This window comes from Gastrolobium bilobum, unplaced genomic scaffold, assembly GCF_033153095.1.
Source record: "Gastrolobium bilobum isolate Gb01-03AN ecotype WA unplaced genomic scaffold, APGP_CSIRO_Gbil_v1 utg11595, whole genome shotgun sequence".
NCBI classification, from domain to species: domain Eukaryota; kingdom Viridiplantae; phylum Streptophyta; class Magnoliopsida; order Fabales; family Fabaceae; genus Gastrolobium; species Gastrolobium bilobum.
Genome location: NW_026898316.1, coordinates 232,666 through 252,097, shown reverse-complemented (window position 1 = coordinate 252,097; position 19,432 = coordinate 232,666). Strand labels below are relative to the sequence as shown.

At 34.6% G+C, this 19,432-nt stretch overlaps 1 protein-coding gene across 1 annotated transcript; it reads right to left on the bottom strand.

Moving 5' to 3' along the window:
• Positions 1-4,577: 4,577 nt before the first annotated feature.
• On the bottom strand, positions 4,578-7,417 carry LOC133314805 (probable nucleoredoxin 1). Its single transcript, XM_061516326.1, has 4 exons — positions 7,212-7,417; positions 6,202-6,681; positions 5,600-6,079; positions 4,578-5,432 (listed from the first exon to the last, which is right to left on the bottom strand). The coding sequence occupies exons 1-4, from the start codon at positions 7,290-7,292 to the stop codon at positions 4,776-4,778; spliced, it is 1,698 nt and encodes a 565-aa protein (XP_061372310.1). The 5' UTR covers positions 7,293-7,417; the 3' UTR covers positions 4,578-4,775.
• Between the last annotated feature and the right edge of the window lie 12,015 nt (positions 7,418-19,432).

Sequence of the window (19,432 nt, the reverse complement as noted above, 5' to 3'; positions counted from 1 at the left end):
CGTCTCATGCTTGGTTGAAGCGTGGGTCGTAATTATTGCTCAAAAGTGATAGTCATAGTCAAAGTAAATAGAAAAGCCAGCTCAGTAGAAAATTGAGACACGTAAAAGAGAAATATTAAGTTTTCAATTAGAGTCATGAGAAAATTTTTAGACACGTAATTATGTTTAGTGACCATAATTATGTTTAACTCCAAATTTCTTAAATCAATCCATTAATTAGTTGAGCCATGTATAATCAGCCAACTTTTAAGTGTATCATATAAAACCCTTTCCATTGGTGTAGAAGTTTGGTGTTCCCATAATGTGATGCACAAATTAATATTCAATTTATGTAAAATAAGATTCTATACGTATACAATTTAAATAATAAATTATAGAATCAATAATATTTTCAAATATTTTACGCGTGATAAGCTTTGACAAGTTGCACATCAAATTGGGTACAACTCATCAAAACTTGTCACGTCTCATTAAGGGTGCCCTTAGTGCCATATGGCAAGCTCCGGTGAATTGCATCCAATTTGATGCACAACTAAAAATTGTGCATTAGTTTGGGCGCAACTGGTAGTATTAGTTGAGTAAAATATTTGAAAATAATATTAATTTTATAATTTATTATTTAAATTACAAATTTTATATTTTTTAGCCCTTATATAATCCTACCATAACGAAAGTTTTATAGTCAAATCGTGTTAGGCGCAAAAAAAATGTAAAATTAATATTGTAAACTCCCAAAGTTATAATTTAAGATAGTTATTTACGAAACTTATATAAGTCACCCTTTTATCACTATGTTGAGGAAGTGACATTGATGTCTGAAGTACCAAATGTTAGATAATTTACTTTCATGTTCATACAAGTATGATAATTGGACTTTTAAGGTGTTTTAAAGCTCTTATTCAGTTTACTTGTACTAAGAAATTTCATAATATTTAATTTTTTTATTAATAGAATGGAGGTGGTGAGGATCGAACTTGTAATCACTCAACCACGTAGGCTCTGATACAATGTAAAGTGCAAATTATGTTATGGGTGGTAGTGTAAAAAATTTGTATTATGGGATAACAGTGGAAAAACAATCACACATAGAATAAAATGTCATCATAGGAAACTAGAAAGAAATATATAAGGTAGAAAAAATTGCAGAAAATTAAACCCGAGCCCATTATTATATACTATGTGTCCTTAAGGCAATTTTTCCCCCTCAACGGTGCCTAAGGTTCGTGGACAAATGCCTACCAGAATAGAACGAGCTATCTATATTTTGACGGTGGCACTACTGGAAGAAACAACACCTACAGACACAACTGGCAGAGTTTTTGAAAAGAGTCAAAAAACTATTTTTTGAATTCACTAGGCATAGGTATATATAGGAGATGAATGGTCAGGAGACGAAAAGGCATAACTATTCGGAAACGAAGAGACGTGACTGTTCGATTGCGAAAAGGCGCGACTGTTCGGATACGAAGAGGTGCGACTTTTCGCAAATGAAGTGACACGAATTTTCGGAAACGAAGAAACATGACTCTTCCAACTTCTTATTCATAACCTATTTATATAACAAATTCAATCCAAAAGATTAAGCTCATATCATTGTGGTACGAGCTAAGCTCATCTTCCTCATCCTCAACTTTCTCTACACTTTGTGTAAGTACGTCTCATTCACATTATTTGCTTCATTGACAAGACTATCATAGATTTTAGCAACAAATTGAATAATCTCGCAAAGAGCCTATGAAAAATGATGTTTCAGATTTTACTATATTTTTTATGGTTGTATGCTGAATTAAACAAACACAAGATTTGACAAAAATTTTGAAGAAAAAAAATTCATATTTGAAAAGGATTATTGAAATACTCCGAATTAAACAAATTTAAAGGTAGATAATCCTAATTGGAAGTTGATCTGGACCTATTACATGTGAAATAGAGACCCAATTGCAGAAGGCCCAAAAGGCCCAAAGAATCCTTGGGACATAGCCACAAAGGCAATCCATCTCGCACCGGAAGCATGGATCTTGTTTCAGACTTGGTCAATAAGCAAACGTGACTTAGCCTGAAAGGAACCATCATTGCTGAGAGCAACGACTTAGGCAAGTTGGCCACTATCAGGAACCAGTAAAAAGATGGCAGCTCTAGTACCTACTTAATCTACTACTAAATATAGGCTTGCGCACCAAGGAATAGCCTAAGAGAGACCACAACTCTCCACCAATAAATGTGAACATCGTCTTATAAAAGACAGTGAGAAACAAAGGCGCTCAAGCACTATAGATACAGAGGCTTATAGCTCAGGTATGATGTATCTCTTTGAATACTTGAACTTTCTTGAATACTAAACTGACTTGAGCTTCGGAGGGCCTTTGCATGTACCCCGTAGTCCTTATCAAACTACTCAGATATGCAAAGTGTCGTCCAACTAGGGGTGTTAAGGCTAAGCCTGTGTTTAAATGTGTCAGCCTGATCAAGCCTGTTACCTGTTATAAATATAACTATCAGCCTGTGGCCTGACTTATTTACAAAAAATAAATAAGACAACAAAAATTTATCCAAACAGAATATACAATCAACAAAACTAGTAATTACATGAATATTCATAAATTCAATTTATATCCAAACAACATAATATAAAACAAAATCATTCAAAAAGTTTGTTTAACCAATAAAATGGAGTGAAATGGATTGAGGAGAAAAAGAGAACTATTACAAGTAGTATAAAAAATATAAAATATAATAAAAAATAATATACTAGGTCAGCCTGAGAGGCTTTAAGGCCGAGCATTTAAATTGGAGCCTGAGGCCTTTTTATTAAACGAACTTTTATACAAGTCCAAGCCTGATGCCAACAACCAATTTTAGACATGTAAGCTCAGGCATTCACAAGCCGAACCAAAGACCCCTGAAAGGCCCTGATTTGTTTAGCACCCCTACGTCCAACCATCTCACAAAGCAGTCCTACATCCCGCCAAGCACTCCAGCATCTCGACAACAATGTACACATCTCTCCTTCTCTTCATCAACATCCTCACTTGATCAACTATGTGTGATTAGGCCCAACCCACTTTGAGTTGGACTGGCACCATTTTTGGGGAGAGATAAAATTCTACTCCCATCACTATGTGCACATCAAGCGAGATGGCTGAAAAATACAGGAAATAACTCATTTCTTTACTTCTATTTTCTTGCAATTATACTACATGTTATTAGCACATCATCTCGTTTTAGGTCAAACTTTTGCATGCTACAACTTCATCTCGTTTTATGTGAAACTTTTCACATGCCTACATATATAATTTGATGCATGTGAAAGTGTTGTGTTCAAATAATGCGAGATGCATTATATATCTTGAAAGTACACAAAGAAGTGCTCTGTCCGTGAATCATGTCTCAGGCGTAATCATGTCTCAATCTTGTGTCTCTGCTGTGAAATTCATGTAAGTAGTACGGATCCATGAATAATGAAAGGTGAAGATATGAATCTCGCCTGGAACGCTGATGAAGTTAGAAAATTTTACAGTTGATATCTACAAAGTTATTATGAATTATTTTGAACTGATTTGAATTATGAATCCTTGTGAATAAATCTCATTGAAACTTATCTTCTTCAAATGATATGACTTTATTCTTTGAGAACCATGAAAGTTGCAGGTTTTACTAAACAAGTGAGATATAAACATCGGTTAAACCTGCCAAAAGTGAAAGCTGACTTAGGAATCAAAATCCTAACTCAGTCCCTAAGGGTTGAACCTTAGGCAACAAACAACGGAAGATTTAAGTCCCTAAGGCTTGAACCTTAGGCAACAATCAACGGAAGATTTGAATGTGTGAAAGTCAATCTAAGGCCTCAACTTTAGATTATGCCCTAAGGCGTGAACCATGCAAACAAATGGCTCAACAACAATTAATAATAAATATAGTAGCATTCCAGTAATGGCAAGAAATATTCAACAACGCAAACAATTACAATGTAATAATAAAACTTCCACACAATACAAATGAAGACAACTGCAACAACCATAACTAGTTTAGCACAAATGGATGACGGTATGGCTCTTAGTGATGGAGGTTTCATGTTCAAATCTCGCGCATGCAAAAGATTTTTTCATGATGCACAGAAACAAGTCTCGTTAAGCACTTGATTGTGAGGGAAAATTCAAAATACTTCATTCCGTCCAATCATGTTTTCATTTTCTTCCACTCTATATTAAGAAGAAGAAAAAAAGAGTTTATAGACCATTGTTTATGCATAGCCATCATATTTAACTACAATGAATGGTGTGGATTGAACAAACTAGGATTAAAAGAATTTTCTCCCGAGACTAATCATAAAAAGCAATTTAGATTTTTAATATTTTTTGGTTAAAAAAAAAAAAAATTCTTGCCATCATGACTTAACCTCAGAGCAATTTCTTGTCACTAAAAGGCAAAGCCATCCATGGTATTAAAAAGTCTCGTTTATTTGTCCTCATCAGGTAGGGTTCACAGATATGAACAAAATCAGAGTTTTATCTGATGTCTCCTTGAGTTTCATATCAATCAAAGATGAAGAATGCGGGATGGCAAGGGGAGTGAGTATAGCCACAATTTTCGACATAGTAACCCATATGCACAACAGAGGATACAATATTAAACCATACAATACAGATCATTCACATCACAATATCCAATATTCAAATTATTCTGCATATAACTCAGGACATTTTAGAAAAGGTCTTAACAGCCATCAAATTCAGTTGATTAATAAAGAGTAATCACCAAAATAATACAACCAGATTTCAGGCTTTAGAGCAGACTTCTCCATCACAGACCCATCCATCTTTGGGCTTCTCTTCTTCTTTTGTGTCATCTTTGCTTCCATTGACCTCCAATGCACATTTTGGATGGAGATCAAAGTCACACTCTTCACAGTAGTATGACCATATATGTCCCTCTTCATCACAACCATCACAGTTAAAAATTCTACGGCGAGTCAACACAAGCTCATGCTCATGTGTTTCATGTGTCACCTTCTCAGGCCACCCCTTTGCAATCTCTTCATATTCTGCCTCTATTTCTTTTATTCTCTCCTCAGTGAAAGGATAAGCTTCTGCCCCATGAAGCGCAACCAGATTTCGAGCTTCTTTTGTGACAGTCCGGCCACTTGATCCGATGGCCACAAGCATGGGGATGCCAGATACCTTGAATTTGCGACTCAGGAATGCCTTCCTCGAGTCCCCAAAGGGAAGTGCCAACCATGGCATTCCTGCAAAGAATTCATCAAAGGAGGCTTGATCCCTGTCACTTGAGATGAAAATGACTTCAAATGCATTGTCCTTTGCCTTAATCTTATGATATGCATCAATAAGTTTAGGAAGGAATGCGCGGCATGGAGGACACCAGTGGGCTGAGAAGTAGAGGAGGATGTTCTTCCCCTTTAATTCTGACACTGGAATCTGAAATCAGAATATATGCTAACTTGTTAATATCACAGCAAAGAGAGAGAAGGAAAGGAGAGAAAGAGGGAGGGTAGAATTCTACCAATGAGGGAAGAAGGGCAAGGAAGGGGGGAAGATACAGTCAACAGCACATATTATTAATTTATATAATAAAAATGTTTTACCTTCACCCCATCTTTCCCAACTACAAAATCTTTATCCCCAGACACCAAAACTGACTCAAGGGTTTGAGCTTCCTCCTTGGCCTTTGCTATCTCAATGAGTTCATCAAACTTTTCAGGAGTGAAAGGGTATGCAGCAATCCCATGCTCCTCAATAGCCTCGGCAACATTAGAATGAAGAGTTTTCCCATCTGGCCCAATAATAACTACAGTGGGAAGGGCTGAGAGCTCAAAGTACCGAACCAGCTTCCCACAGATCTTGTCCTTGAAAGGCACGGATAACCATGGAAGACTTTCTAATTCTTTCTTGAATGATTCTTCATCATCATCTAGGGATATCAACACAACCTCAAAGTTCTCCCCCTTTGCCTTCAGCTTTTCATAAACCTCCACAAGCTGGGGAGTGAAGTCACTGCATGATTTGTATGAAGTCAAACAGAAGTACAGACCAACTGTCTTGCCCTCAAGCTCAGAGACAAGTATCTGTGTGTACATGAAAGGAAAACTCAAATTCGGAAATGAACAATACGTTTTGAGGTAAACAACCAAACATCAACTAAAGGAAACTGCTATCTCATACAAAGAGAGTGAAGTTAGTCACTTACTTTCTTTCCACCAGATGATATCACAAAGTCACGGGAAGGAGAGACCAAGATAGATCTCAAGGACTGGTTCTTCCTAGCTTCTTCTTCTTGATCTTTCAACTCTTGGATCCTTGCTGATGTAAAGGGGTATCCTTCGATGCCATATTCACGGATTACCTCAACTCCATCTTCAGTGACAACGTTCCCAGTTTCATCAACTAATGCAAGATGGGGAATCCCCTTCACATGAAACAATTCATCAAGGTGACTGCGTGTCTCTGAATCAGCAAATGGGATAGCAAGCCACGGCATCTTGGAAAAGTAAGCCTTAAAGGACTCATCATCTTCGTCAGCCGTGACAAAAATGACCTCAAAGTCACCTTTTGGAGAGATTTCATTGTACACCTCCACCAAAGTAGGGGTGAATCTTTGACATGGACCACACCATGATGCCGAAAAATATAAACCAAGTTTCTTTCCCTTCAAGCTGTCAATTTTAACCTGGGAATTTCAAAATACAAGAAATCACACTACAATTTTCCACCAGTATGAGTACAAATATGATTCTCCATTCAATTATGATCAAGAATCGAATAACCAATTACTACTCCATTAAAAAAAAATCCTCATTTTTTTTTTTTTCAATTTTTGCATTTGAAACTTCAAGGTCAGCACCCTATTTGCCAGCGCATCTTTCTACTCCCACAAAGTAGAGGACTCAATTTAACCCAAACCACTATTTGTTCAACTCAGCACCCTATCTGGCTCCAAATTAGCTCTTAATTACATATGCCATGAACATAAACTAATTAATTGCAATTACAATTATCACATCAACATAAAGAGCATAAGCAGAGTCAACAACTCAACATCAGATACAAATTTAACAAAATCTAACAAAAAACAAAAAACTACAAAAACTTTTAAGGATGCCATTGACCAAAACATCAGTATCAAAGCCATGACAGATCCTTAAAGAAAAAAGAAGAAAAAAGAAGAAGAAGAAGAAAAGAGTTGTGAAGTGATGGTACCTGATCGCCGTTGTTGCGAAGAAGAAAGTCCCTTTCGGGAGAAGAGAGGAGAGAGTGAACATCATGTGCAACTTCTGCCATATTTTGTCACTGCGTAACCACTAAGCACACAGAGTTTTAACTTAACGTGGACAATTGCAAGACTAGGTAGCAGGTGATACTTATAGGGGGTTTTTAGGCAAAAACAAAAAAAAGCATCAACCTTTGTTATGGATCCTCTCGTGTTGAAAAAAAAACATGATCATGTACTTATTTTATTGGGCATCAACCAATGTTCTTCGTGGCTAAGAAAACCATATTCCCTTCTCTTATTGGGCATCCACAACCACTTAATAAATACACTGATTAATTAAGTGTTATATTAGGAATATATAACACTTTAAATAAGAAAGCTTTTAAAACGAAAAAAAAATATGTCAATTTAGATACGAACAATTAATCTATCAAAGAAAGAGTGAATTTTTTTCATATAATTTATATCACACAAAATTAGGAATACCAAAAAACTCATAAAAATAACATTTATTATTTGGGATATGATATTGTACGTATTTTATTTTTTTATGTTTATTCTACCTATTCATTTTCAATATTATTATATCATAATTTTAGAAGGAGATAGAAATGGTGAATGTTAGTTGAGATAAATGGTAAAGATTAATTGAAATTATGATATAATGGTATTAGAGATGAGTTGGTAAAGTATGAATAAAAAGAGATATACATAGTATCTTATGCCTTATTATTTTTACTTGCTAGTAACTTAAAAAAAATAACAAAATAATAAATATTTTTAAAATTTTATGATATTAATTTTTTTATTCAATAATTTTGTTTTTTGTTTATTCTTTAATAGTTATGCCACGATACACTCGATAACAAAATCCATTTTTGTTTAAGTGATGAAAATGATTTAATAAAATGTAATATATATTTATTGAGCTGTATTTAAGATCAGGCGCGGTAATAAAATTCTTTAAATATTTATTTGTGAAAACTGTGTCAGTAGTAGTGAGCAGCGAAGAAATTTTTTTAACGTGGTCCAGAACTATCATGATTCTTTCACTAAAAAATTAACACCTGAATTAAATTTTTTTTTTCTCTCTCGTCTCTACTTAATCTTTTCTGTCTTTCTCTAATTACACTCTCACCGAATGATTTATGTTCCCGGAGCACATAAACTTTGCTCGCAGCTAAGAAATTTCATGGATAACGTACGACACAACATTGGTGGGGTGGGAACAGTCTTTCTTTTTTTATCATTATATTTTTTTTTAATAATTAATTATCAAATTGACTTTATTTATAAATTATTTCAAAAATTTAACTTCTCCAGAAAACATAACTTCAATCTGCTCGTATTTGATCATTGACCATGAAGTCTATCCGGGTAGCCCCCTTCCTACTGGGTATTTTTTGAAAATTTTACCCTACCCAGATAGAAAGGGGATACCCGGGTATATGTCATAAATCTGAAAAAAAAATATTTGAATTATTTACCCAGGTAGGGAGGGAGGTACCCCTCTCTTTACCCAGGTAAATAATTCAAACATTTTTTTTCAGATTTATGACATATACCCGGGTATCCCTTTCCTATCTGGGTAGGATAAAATTTTTAAAAAATACCCGAGTAAAGAGGGGGTACTCAGGTAGACTTTATGATCAACAGTCAAACTGGAACAGATCAGTGTTATATTTTCTAGAAAAATTAAATTTTTAAAATAATTTATAAATAAGATCAATTTGATAATTAATTATTAAAAAAAAACTATACAGGTCAAAAAGTCGGTGGGAACACGTCGGTCGGCCTAATGAAAAAGCATTCATAGCTAACAATGTTAAGTGACGCGTCATCGTCTCATTGCTGGAAGAATAAAATAATATATATCGGAAACTTAGAAACCAAGTATTAGCCTTGTTCGTTTTCTTCACTTATTTATAAGGAATAACTTCACGGGCAAGAATAAGGCTGACTTTTCTAGAGATTTAGTGATTGTTGATTTAAATTATTTTTTATCTTTTTGTAGTTGAAAATATTACCCTTATTTATTTAGATATTTATGGATTTTTGTTTGTAAAATATTATAAGAAAAGTTATGCACAACGATGTATATGTCAAAAAAATTAGAAATACCTAAAACTGTTACAAAATAAAGAGAGATATAGAGAATGATCAAAGGGAAAATATGCGAATATTACAAATTTTAATGGTTAATTTTCTCATACAAACCATGTTTTTATATAGTAATCTAAATATAAATAGAAGGGTGATTACATTTTAATGCATCAATACTCTGGTGGTTACTTTGAACATCAAATGTCATGTAAAATGATGTAAATGTCACAGAATTAAAAATACCAAAATCTTTTATAAGATGAAGAGAGAGAGAAAATAAATAAAATCAGATTAAAGAGAAAAGATTAGAATATTACATATAAAATAAGATAAACGAACCTTTTTTAAACTTATTTATGCATAAATATGATACTTATTTATCTAATTTATTTCTTTTGAAGAAAATACAAATAAATATGTTTGATGCTAAGATTAATGATGAAGATTCCTCCTGTGAGAGACAATGTAATGACACACACCATCCTGAAAAGTTAAAAAAAAAAAAAATTCTCAACTGCAATTGGCTAAGACAACTGTTTGTACGATTTCTGGTATTGCAAACTTGAGTAAAGGCTTTGGAAGAGCTTGTATTGTGTTACTTGAAGGAACAAAATTACTAATAAGTGATCTTTATACTCTAGTAGATCCTTGAGAAATCTACTAAGCTTTGAAGATAAATATTGTAGTGGTGTTGCTACTCACGGTAAGTGCACCGATCGTACAAGTAATATATGATTAAGTAAGAGATCGTTCCCACGAGGATTACGGTTCAAGCACTAATTCACTATCGCAAACTTAGTTGGACAATCGAAAGTGTATTTGGAAACAGGATTTGAATTGCAAAATTAAAATATTAAATATTAAGCTAATTACTTGCAAGAATTAAAGACAAGAAATTAAAGATGTGATTTAACTAATAAAATAAAAACGTAGCTAGGGGTTCGATTTCCTTTAATCTCCTTATTATGATTCGAAGTCCTTCTTTACGTTAACCGTCCTTAATATCAATCTAACCAATTCTTTCGCGTGTTATTAGAGCTCAATCCCTTGTTACCCTAAAACCTTTACAATATTGGAAGAACCCTAGTTCCCCGGTTATTCCCCAAGCATGCAAGCATTAAATTCAAGAATCTTAAAGATTACGCAAACCCTGTGTCTATCCCTAGAATCATAACGTTTACGATGAAGTTATCAGATATGGATCACACACCAACATTCCTATTGTCATGCATTCACCGATGATCATTATATAAGATTCAAGCCTATATAAAGCATTAAAAATAGATAACTTCATTCATGATATAAAGGAAAATTAACACAGCGAATTGTTCAAAACATAATAAATCGACTAAAATCCATCTAACCCTAACTACTTAAAGAACTAGCCGGACATGGCAAAATCAAGAACAAAAGAAAATAGAAAAAGCTCCCCCAAACTCCATAAGTGATTGGTGGATCTTCAATATCTCCAGTGAACACTTGACGTTGATCCGTCTCCGCCGCTCACGAACATGAATCTGATGTTCCTCCGCGTTCCTTCAGCCTCCAAGCACCCAAAAGTTGTTTTGCAATGTAAAAGTTATGTATTTTTGGTCCCCAATGGTGTTTTAAATAGGTCAAGAGTTCGTATTGCAGTAGAAAACTGGAATGGGCCTAAGTTGGACTTGTCTGGGCGCTTAAGCTTGTGAATGAGGCTTAAACTCCCACTTCTAACAACTTGATAAGATATTCAATCTTATTGTTTTCACCTTGATTCATCTTCTTTTCTGATTTGATCTCTCTTTATCTAAATCTTCATATTTGAATCATTTGTTATCAAATCCCTTTAAAAATAACAAATATATTAATTAGTTCCAACAATCAGATAATGTTCATGATTATCATTTTAAAACCCTAATTTTTGACTTGTTCAACTAGATAATTCATATTATTTTAGTCCATTAAACAAGATAAACTAAAGGTTTATCAAGTGGTTATCACATTAAAAGCGTGAGTTAAAATAATATTCAATACCTTCACATCACATCTTTGGATCTTACCACAAAATTATGTTGGAAAAAATGCAAGTTTTCTCTTCTTCAGTGTGTTGTACACATATAAATTCAAATGAATCTGTTTAATCCATGAGGATCAAAGGTTGTTATAGGATTTGTAGTTAGCGGAGTTTATGGAGAATACAGTTGTAGGTGGTGAAAAATTATTGTGCATAGACGAACGATAATGAGCCAAGGGAGGTGTGTGCGCACACAATGACAACAAACAAGGATTAAGGTTCCAGAGAGCATATATGCAAGGTAAAATCCTCTATTTATAGAGAGTTTTTTTACCTAAAGATGGGCTAGGCCCAATTTGTTTAACTAAACTTGAGACCCATAACATGGGTCCAGAATAATTGCTCCCCAGTTCGATAATCTAAGAGTTTTGGCTGCCAAATTAAAGCATTTATCCTTCTTGTTCGAGGCGTCTAAGAAGGCCAAGCTTTGTGTCATGGATATGGCTTCTTGAGGTCGGCTTGAACGGATGGGGTCAAGTTGCTATTAGACGTGTTGTGTCTTGCTTTTGGTGGATTTGGCCGCCTTGGATTTTGGATTCATCAGTCTTGAAAAGAACCTAAGATCAAAGTCTTGGAGGTTGTTATCTGGTGACTTCGGTGGCAAGATTAGTCTTAATTGCAATTGTTTGCGAGGATTGCCCCCCAAGTGTACTTGAGGTCATTTCATAGTTCCGTCCTTCAATGGGTAGCCGAGAAATCATGAGCACCTTGGTGCGTAGTTGTTTATTATCATCGTAAAGTTAATTAAAAATGGTACCTTTGGCTAACAATCTTCCCCTTGATGACAACAAACATAAAGAAGTTCAAAGTAACTTAGATGTATAAATTTTAATATGAAAAGACATAAGGAGGTGTTTGGTTGGGAGCTTTTCAATGGATATCTATGTTTCTCAAGTATGGCTTTTAGAAACACCATGTTTGTTTCAACGTATTTTCACCAAAAACCCATCTATCCAATCTGTATGGATTTATGAGAAACATAGATATCCGCACTGTTTAGAAACCCAATTTGAAGGTGGGATTTTTCGGAAAACCGGTTATTTGACTTTTAATGCACTGTTGATTTCATAAAGTTACCTAATTTTCCCAGTAAAGTTTTTCCCCACCAAACAACTTTTTTTTATATTTTTCTACCTATCTCACTTTATCTATCTTTCCAATCATTTCTCTATCTATTACATTTCCCTACTATTCCAAAAAAATTTCCTCAACCAAACGCCCCCAAGTAGCTCCCCTAAATACTAGCTTTCCATGAATTAAATACCCATAAAAAAAAGGAAAAAACATACTTATGGCGACAAAAAAGAGGATTTTTGTTTTACCATATATATTTTCTCTTTATGAAATTCATCAAGGACTTCAAAACATTCCATCTCAGAACATTATGTTTTAGTAAAAATCTTAAAATCTCAAATTTCTTATTTTATTATAAAAAATACTATCACTAAGAAATGTAGATAATTATGGTGTCACATCACATTAAATCACCTTGGCATGCTTCTGCTAGGAAATATTTTTTCCTTCATTGATTGTTTCTTCAAGGTTATTTGTAGTACAATGGATTTCAACATCAAGAGTAGGGGTCTAAATAGGTCAGACTTTGATCTTACTAGCCTAAGTCTATGTAAAATATTTAGAGTTTATAATGGCCTATTAGCCTATTAAAGGCTTGGCTTATAGGATTGATCTGGCCTATTGTAAAAAAAAATGAAAAGCCTAACATGTCCTATAAGGTCTTCTAGGCCTACAAAGTTGCAAATCAAACTAAAATAAAAAAGAAATTTCTCATTCATTAAATAGAATTTCCAGCAAGAGTTCAAATTATAAAAATTCTCAAACAATTTTTTTAACAAGATCACAAAGATGGCTTTTTGACCCTTTTGCCCCTCATTAATTAATTAATAACCAATTTGCCCCTCCCCCAGAAGTATCCACCATCCTGTCCCCATTTAGTCGATCAAGTTGCACTTTTAATCGACTAAATGGGCAAAATTCAGAAATCAAGAAATACGAATTTTAGTCGACTAAATATTTACCTTGATCGATTACATGTCGAGCACATTTAGTTGACTAAAGCCATTATTTAGTCGACTAAATATCGCAGAAAACCCTATATCCAGACCTCTCTCGGTCTCATTTGCAATATTTTCGAAATCAAAACCCATTTTTCTCTTATTTGTCAGCTGTGATCCTTCCATTCACCCTTCCATTTCATCCCACCATCTCTAAAGCATAGTAATTGTGAAATCATTGTCGTTTCCCTTATTTTCTGATTTGTTTCCCCCAAATCCGAACCCAAAACCCTAAAATCTGATTCCTACCCCCAAATTCGTGTGAAAGATGAGCTCAAGTACAAACATGTATGTTACCATGATTTACTATGATGGAAATCATTATGAAGGCCCCAACGGTGTTCAATTTGAAGGAAAAACGAAAATGTTGAAAATCAAACGGGACACTACGTACAATGAGCTTAAGGGGAGGATTCACCAAAAATTGGGGCTACAAGGCAGCCAGTGCGTTCAACGGATGATCGCCAAGTAGAGTCTACAATTGGTAAGGATGCTATATTCTACATTGGTAATGATATTTGTGACGATGAAGATGTGGAATGTGTCATAGATGCAATTGTGGATCGAAAATTTCAAAACTTTATTGAGATATATGTTGAAATAGACTGTGGGCAATCTTCATCTGCACCTATGCATGAAAGAAGTCAAAGTCAAGAAGACATAGTGGTCGGTTTATCTGCGCCTGCACCTGTCTTAAGTCAGATAAAACTGAGGGAAATAGTCGAGGATGAGGATGAGCATGAGGAGGATATGGACAGTGAAGACGATGGTGAACCCGAGAGTGTTATTCCGCTGGGTGACACCTCAGATACGGACGTAGAGGGGAATTTTGACGCTGACACTAGTTCAGGAAACTTGAGTTCCCAGGTGATGCCACCACTCCGTGTTGACCCTGTTAGCAGTGGTAAAATAGTAAATTAAAGTTTTAAATGAATATTTCATATTTGTGTTATCAATCGTACTGACGGAAAACTCCTGGAATTTGGACGTAGGTTCCGATATTGAGCCGTTTTGGAACGAAAGCCCACATTATTCCTTCATTAATTAGGCTCACTCTAATGATGAGACAGAGATATTGTATGGCGATGATGACTTCCACGGTGGCTGGCATTTAGGGGATCCATTATATTTGTACCAGGAGTTTCGAACTAAATCTGAAATGCAACATGCAGTCAAATTATATTGTATGAAGTCTCATCGTACTGCTGTGGTGGCAAAAAGTGATGACCATAGATTTGTGATGAAGTGTCGACACCATAATGATGGTTGTCCCTGGTACGTGCGGGCTATGTTGCCCAAGAATGGAAATACTTGGGTTGTTAGTAAGTGGGGTAAAGAACACACCTGCCTAAACCAAGGCCTTACCTGGGACCATAGACAGCTGGATTCTGATGTAATCTGTGCAGCCATTATAAGTATGTATTATGCGATGTTTGGTTTAGGGTTTATGTTTACGTTATTTTTACGGTATATTTATTGATTGTGTTGACTTCGATTTTTGTATAGGTATGTTAAAAGAATATCCATCTCTGAAACCAGTTCATGTTCAGGAGAGGGTACAACGTTTGTATGGATACAACATATCTTATAGGAAGGCTTGGAAGGATAAAATGAAGGCCATTGTGAAGTTGTTTGGCGACTGGGATAAATCATATGCCATCTTACATGATTGGCTGACCTACATGACACAGATTAATCCTGGTTCTGTGTTCAAGATTGATACGGACGAGTGTTGTGACGAACGACGTGTCTACACTGATAAAGCTGTCTTTCGCAGGGTAAATACTTTATTATTTAATATGCAATCGTTCAACAAATTTAAGGTAGGATTGTTTCTTTTTCATTTGAGTTTCACTTCAAGAGCTATGTAATTTATTTTTTTTGGGAAAAATGTCACACATTTTAACATCTAAAAAGCAATGTGTGCTTTGAAGCTATTGTTGATATTCTGTTAGCTTTGGATTTCCAAGAAATTAACAATTTAATTATCAGAATTTTGGTCGTGCAACAAGTACGAATTCACCAGACAAAAACATAAAATTTGGAAAAATTGATGGCGGTGGTTCCAAGAACAGAGAAACTCGAATGTTTTATGCATCTCTGCTGTCTCTCAAGCAGGCTAGATGCATACTCACATGTCAAATCTGTTTCATCACACACCATAATGTCCCCGCTCAGGTTTACGAGCCAGCGCTACCAGGCTCTACAAACGAATGGCGTTGTCAGAAGAATATAAACACTAAAAGTTTTCAAGGTTGCCCGATGTGGGACATAAAAACGCAATGAGCACAGCTGGTCTTCGCGGTGCAGAGCTATTGTGACATTTTCGTCGTTGATTCCCTTATTATCCTATTTAGAAACTTTTCTTTTGTGTTTTGTTCTTGAATCGCTTCTCCATCTTTCTCTTTTTGCATGCAAGTCAATTTGTGAACCCTAATCCCAATTTTTGAAGTTTGTAATTTGTGAACCCTAATCGCTTCTGTTTATGTCTCTTTGAAGTTAAGAACAATTACAAACTTCAAAAATTGGGATTAGGGTTCACAAATTGACTTGCATGCAAAGAGAGAAAGATGGAGAAGCGATTCAAGAACAAAACACAAAAGAAAACAATCTAAATAGGATAATAAGGGAATCAACGACGAAAATGTCACAATAGCTCTGCACCGCGAAGACCAGCTGTGCTCATTGCGTTTTTATGTCCCACATCGGGCAGCCTTGAAAACTTTTAGTGTTTATATTCTTCTGACAACGCCATTCGTTTGCTGAGCCTGGTAGCGCTGGCTCGTAAACCTGAGCGGGGGCATTATGTTGTGTGATGAAACAGATTTGACATGTGAGTATGCATCTAGCCTGCTTGAGAGACAGCAGAGATGCATAAAACATTCGAGTTTCTCTGTTCTTGGAACCACCGCCATCAATTTTTCCAAATTTTATGTTTTTGTCTGGTGAATTCGTACTTGTTGCATGAGCAAAATTCTGATAATTAAATTGTTAATTTCTTGGAAATCCAAAGCTAACAGAATATCAACAATAGCTTCAAAGCACACATTGCTTTTTAGATGTTAAAATGTGTGACATTTTTCCCAAAAAAAATAAATTACATAGCTCTTGAAGTGAAACTCAAATGAAAAAGAAACAATCCTACCTTAAATTTGTTGAACGATTGCATATTAAATAATAAAGTATTTATCCTTTATTAAATAACAAGGCTGTCTAAGAGTTTTGGCTGCCAAATTAAAGCATTTATCCTTCTTGTTCGAGGCGTCTAAGAAGGCCAAGCTTTGTGTCATGGATATGACTTCTTGAGGTCGGCTTGAACGGATGGGGTCAAGTTGCTATTAGACGTGTTGTGTCTTGCTTTTGGTGGATTTGGCCGCCTTGGATTTTGGATTCATCGGTCTTGAAAAGAAGCTAAGCTCAAAGTCTTGGAGGTTGTTATCTGGTGACTTCGGTGGCAAGATTAGTCTTAATTGCAATTGTTTGCGAGGATTGCCCCCCAAGTGTACTTGAGGTCATTTCATAGTTCCTTCCTTCAATGGGTAGCCTAGAAATCATGAGCACCTTGGTGCGTAGTTGTTTATTATCATCGTAAAGTTAATTAAAAATGGTACCTTTGGCTAACAATCTTCCCCTTGATGACAACAAACATAAAGAAGTTCAAAGTAACTTAGATGTATAAATTTTAATATGAAAAGACATAAGTAGCTCCCCTAAATACTAGCTTTCCATGAATTAAATATCCATAAAAAAGAAGAAAAAACATACTTATGGCGACAAAAAAGAGAGTTTTTGTTTTAGCATATATATTTTCTCTTTATGAAATTCATCAAGGACTTCAAAACATTCCATCTCAGAACATTATGTTTTAGTAAAAAAAATTTAAAATCACAAATTTCTTATTTTATTATAAAAATATACTATCACTAAGAAATGTAGATAATTATGGTGTCACATCACATCACCTTGGCATGCTTCTGCTAGGAAATATTTTTTCCTTCATTGACTGTTTCTCCAAGGTTATATGTAGTAAGATGGATTTCAACATCAAGAGTAGGGGTCTAAATAGGTCAGACTTTGATCTTACTAGCCTAAGTCTATGTAAAATATTTAGAGTCTATACTGGTCTATTAGCTTATTAAAGGCTTGGCTTATAGGATTGATCTGGCCTATTGTAAAAAATTGAAAAGCCTAACATGTCCTATAAGGTCTTCTAGGCCTACAACGTTGCAAATCAAACTAAAATAAAAAAGAAATTTCTCATTCATTAAATAGAATTTCCAGCAAGAGTCCAAATTATAAAAATTATCAAACAATTTTTTTAACAAGATCACAAAGATCCTTAAATAATGTTTATAACAACACATATAATAGTTACTTTTAAGAGTCTTTTCTTTCCTCTCGGCAACCTTCATAAATAAAATATTTTATTAAAAAATTATAAGACCAGCTTGCAGTCTTTTAGGTCAAGCTTTTTAGAGTAAACTTATGGCCTAATTTTTAAATGACCTTTTCTAAAAGTCTAAACTTGCTTTATTTTCTAAATAGATCAGGTCAGGCAAGACCTAAGGTAGACCAGGTTGTCGGCACCTAGTAGGATGCTTGCCCCATTTATACCATTAATCAAGAGTCCATGGAAGATAGTTCTTACCCGATATATTAAGAGCAACAAATTAAAGTTTGGTAAGGCTCACTCTACAACAATAGGTAATTAAATCAAGTAGCATGTAAGTAAGACTGACAATTTTCAACACGACCAACCAACACAATTTGAGCATGACACACATTTTTCGTGTTCATGTCAACCCATATTTTTCATGTTCATGTCAACCCATATTTATATTCGGGTCGTGTTCGAGTTATTCTCGTATCATCCCGATTAAATTTAAAATATATATATATATATATATATATATAATTACATATTTACCCCACCCCCACTTTTATTTATTGATTTGAGGTTATTTAAGTAATTTTTTTTGAAAAATAAAATTAACATATTATTTATATTGTGCCATGTCAACATGTAACGTAAATGGGTCATGTTCGTGTTAAGCATATTTGTGTTCATGTCGAATTCATGTTGACCTAAATACGACCCGCGAACCCAAATTGCCTCCCCTAAATTTAAGATAAGAACAAAGTTTAGAAGGATGAAATACCTCAAATGATTATTGTAGAGACACAACCTTACTCAATTGGTTATTATAAAGACAAATCTTGTTCATTACGTGTTATAAAATGAATAAAGAAAAATATTGAAGGATCAAAGGGAAAGCATAAGAATATCACAAATTCTAATTGTTCATTTTCCATAAAAATCATATTACAGAGTGATTGCACTTCAACGCACCATTTGTGTGATGGTTATTGTAATATCCCGTATGCACCCAGTATATTATCATGCAAAAGGTATAAGCGCAACATATTTAATTAAATAAACGTGAAAACTAACTCTTAGATTCACAATTAATCTTGTATACAAACGTGAATAATCTATTTTTTCCTAATGTACTACAACCCACTTAACTAATCTCATAATTCCCCAATGTTATGCCTTTCATTAATTACTCGCTTTATGTCGTTCAATTATGTAGGGATTAGTTACATCAACTATCATAATAATCATTAAACACTTATTAAGGCACCACAATTCATTAGAAGTGGATTTAAGCCTTCCATACATGCCTTATTCTCATTTTATAATTATTTCTAGCATTTTTTTGAAAACCTTTTATTCTAGCTTCTATTCGCCCAGAATATCCGGATATTCCTCAGGGCATATCCCGATATATGATATTCGGATATATGTTAGGGACATATCCGGATATAAATATCTGGATATTTCATATCAGTAGCAAAAATGAAACATCCAACTTCAGGTCAGGGGTTCAAAATCCAACCCCTTGCCCCATAAACTCTCCATTTTGAACCTAATTGACATTTCATACAACATGTGCATATTTCAATCCTTTTTAAGGTC

Excerpts from the sequence above, each read along its gene's own strand:
- LOC133314805 (XM_061516326.1), bottom strand. The coding sequence starts at position 7,292 with ATGGCAGAAGTTGCACATGATGTTCACTCTCTCCTCTCTTCTCCCGAA. Across the intron at positions 6,682-7,211 it reads TTCGCAACAACGGCGATCAG|GTTAAAATTGACAGCTTGAA; the intron begins GTACCATCACTT and ends TGAAATTCCCAG. Across the intron at positions 6,080-6,201 it reads TATCATCTGGTGGAAAGAAA|ATACTTGTCTCTGAGCTTGA; the intron begins GTAAGTGACTAA and ends ATGTACACACAG.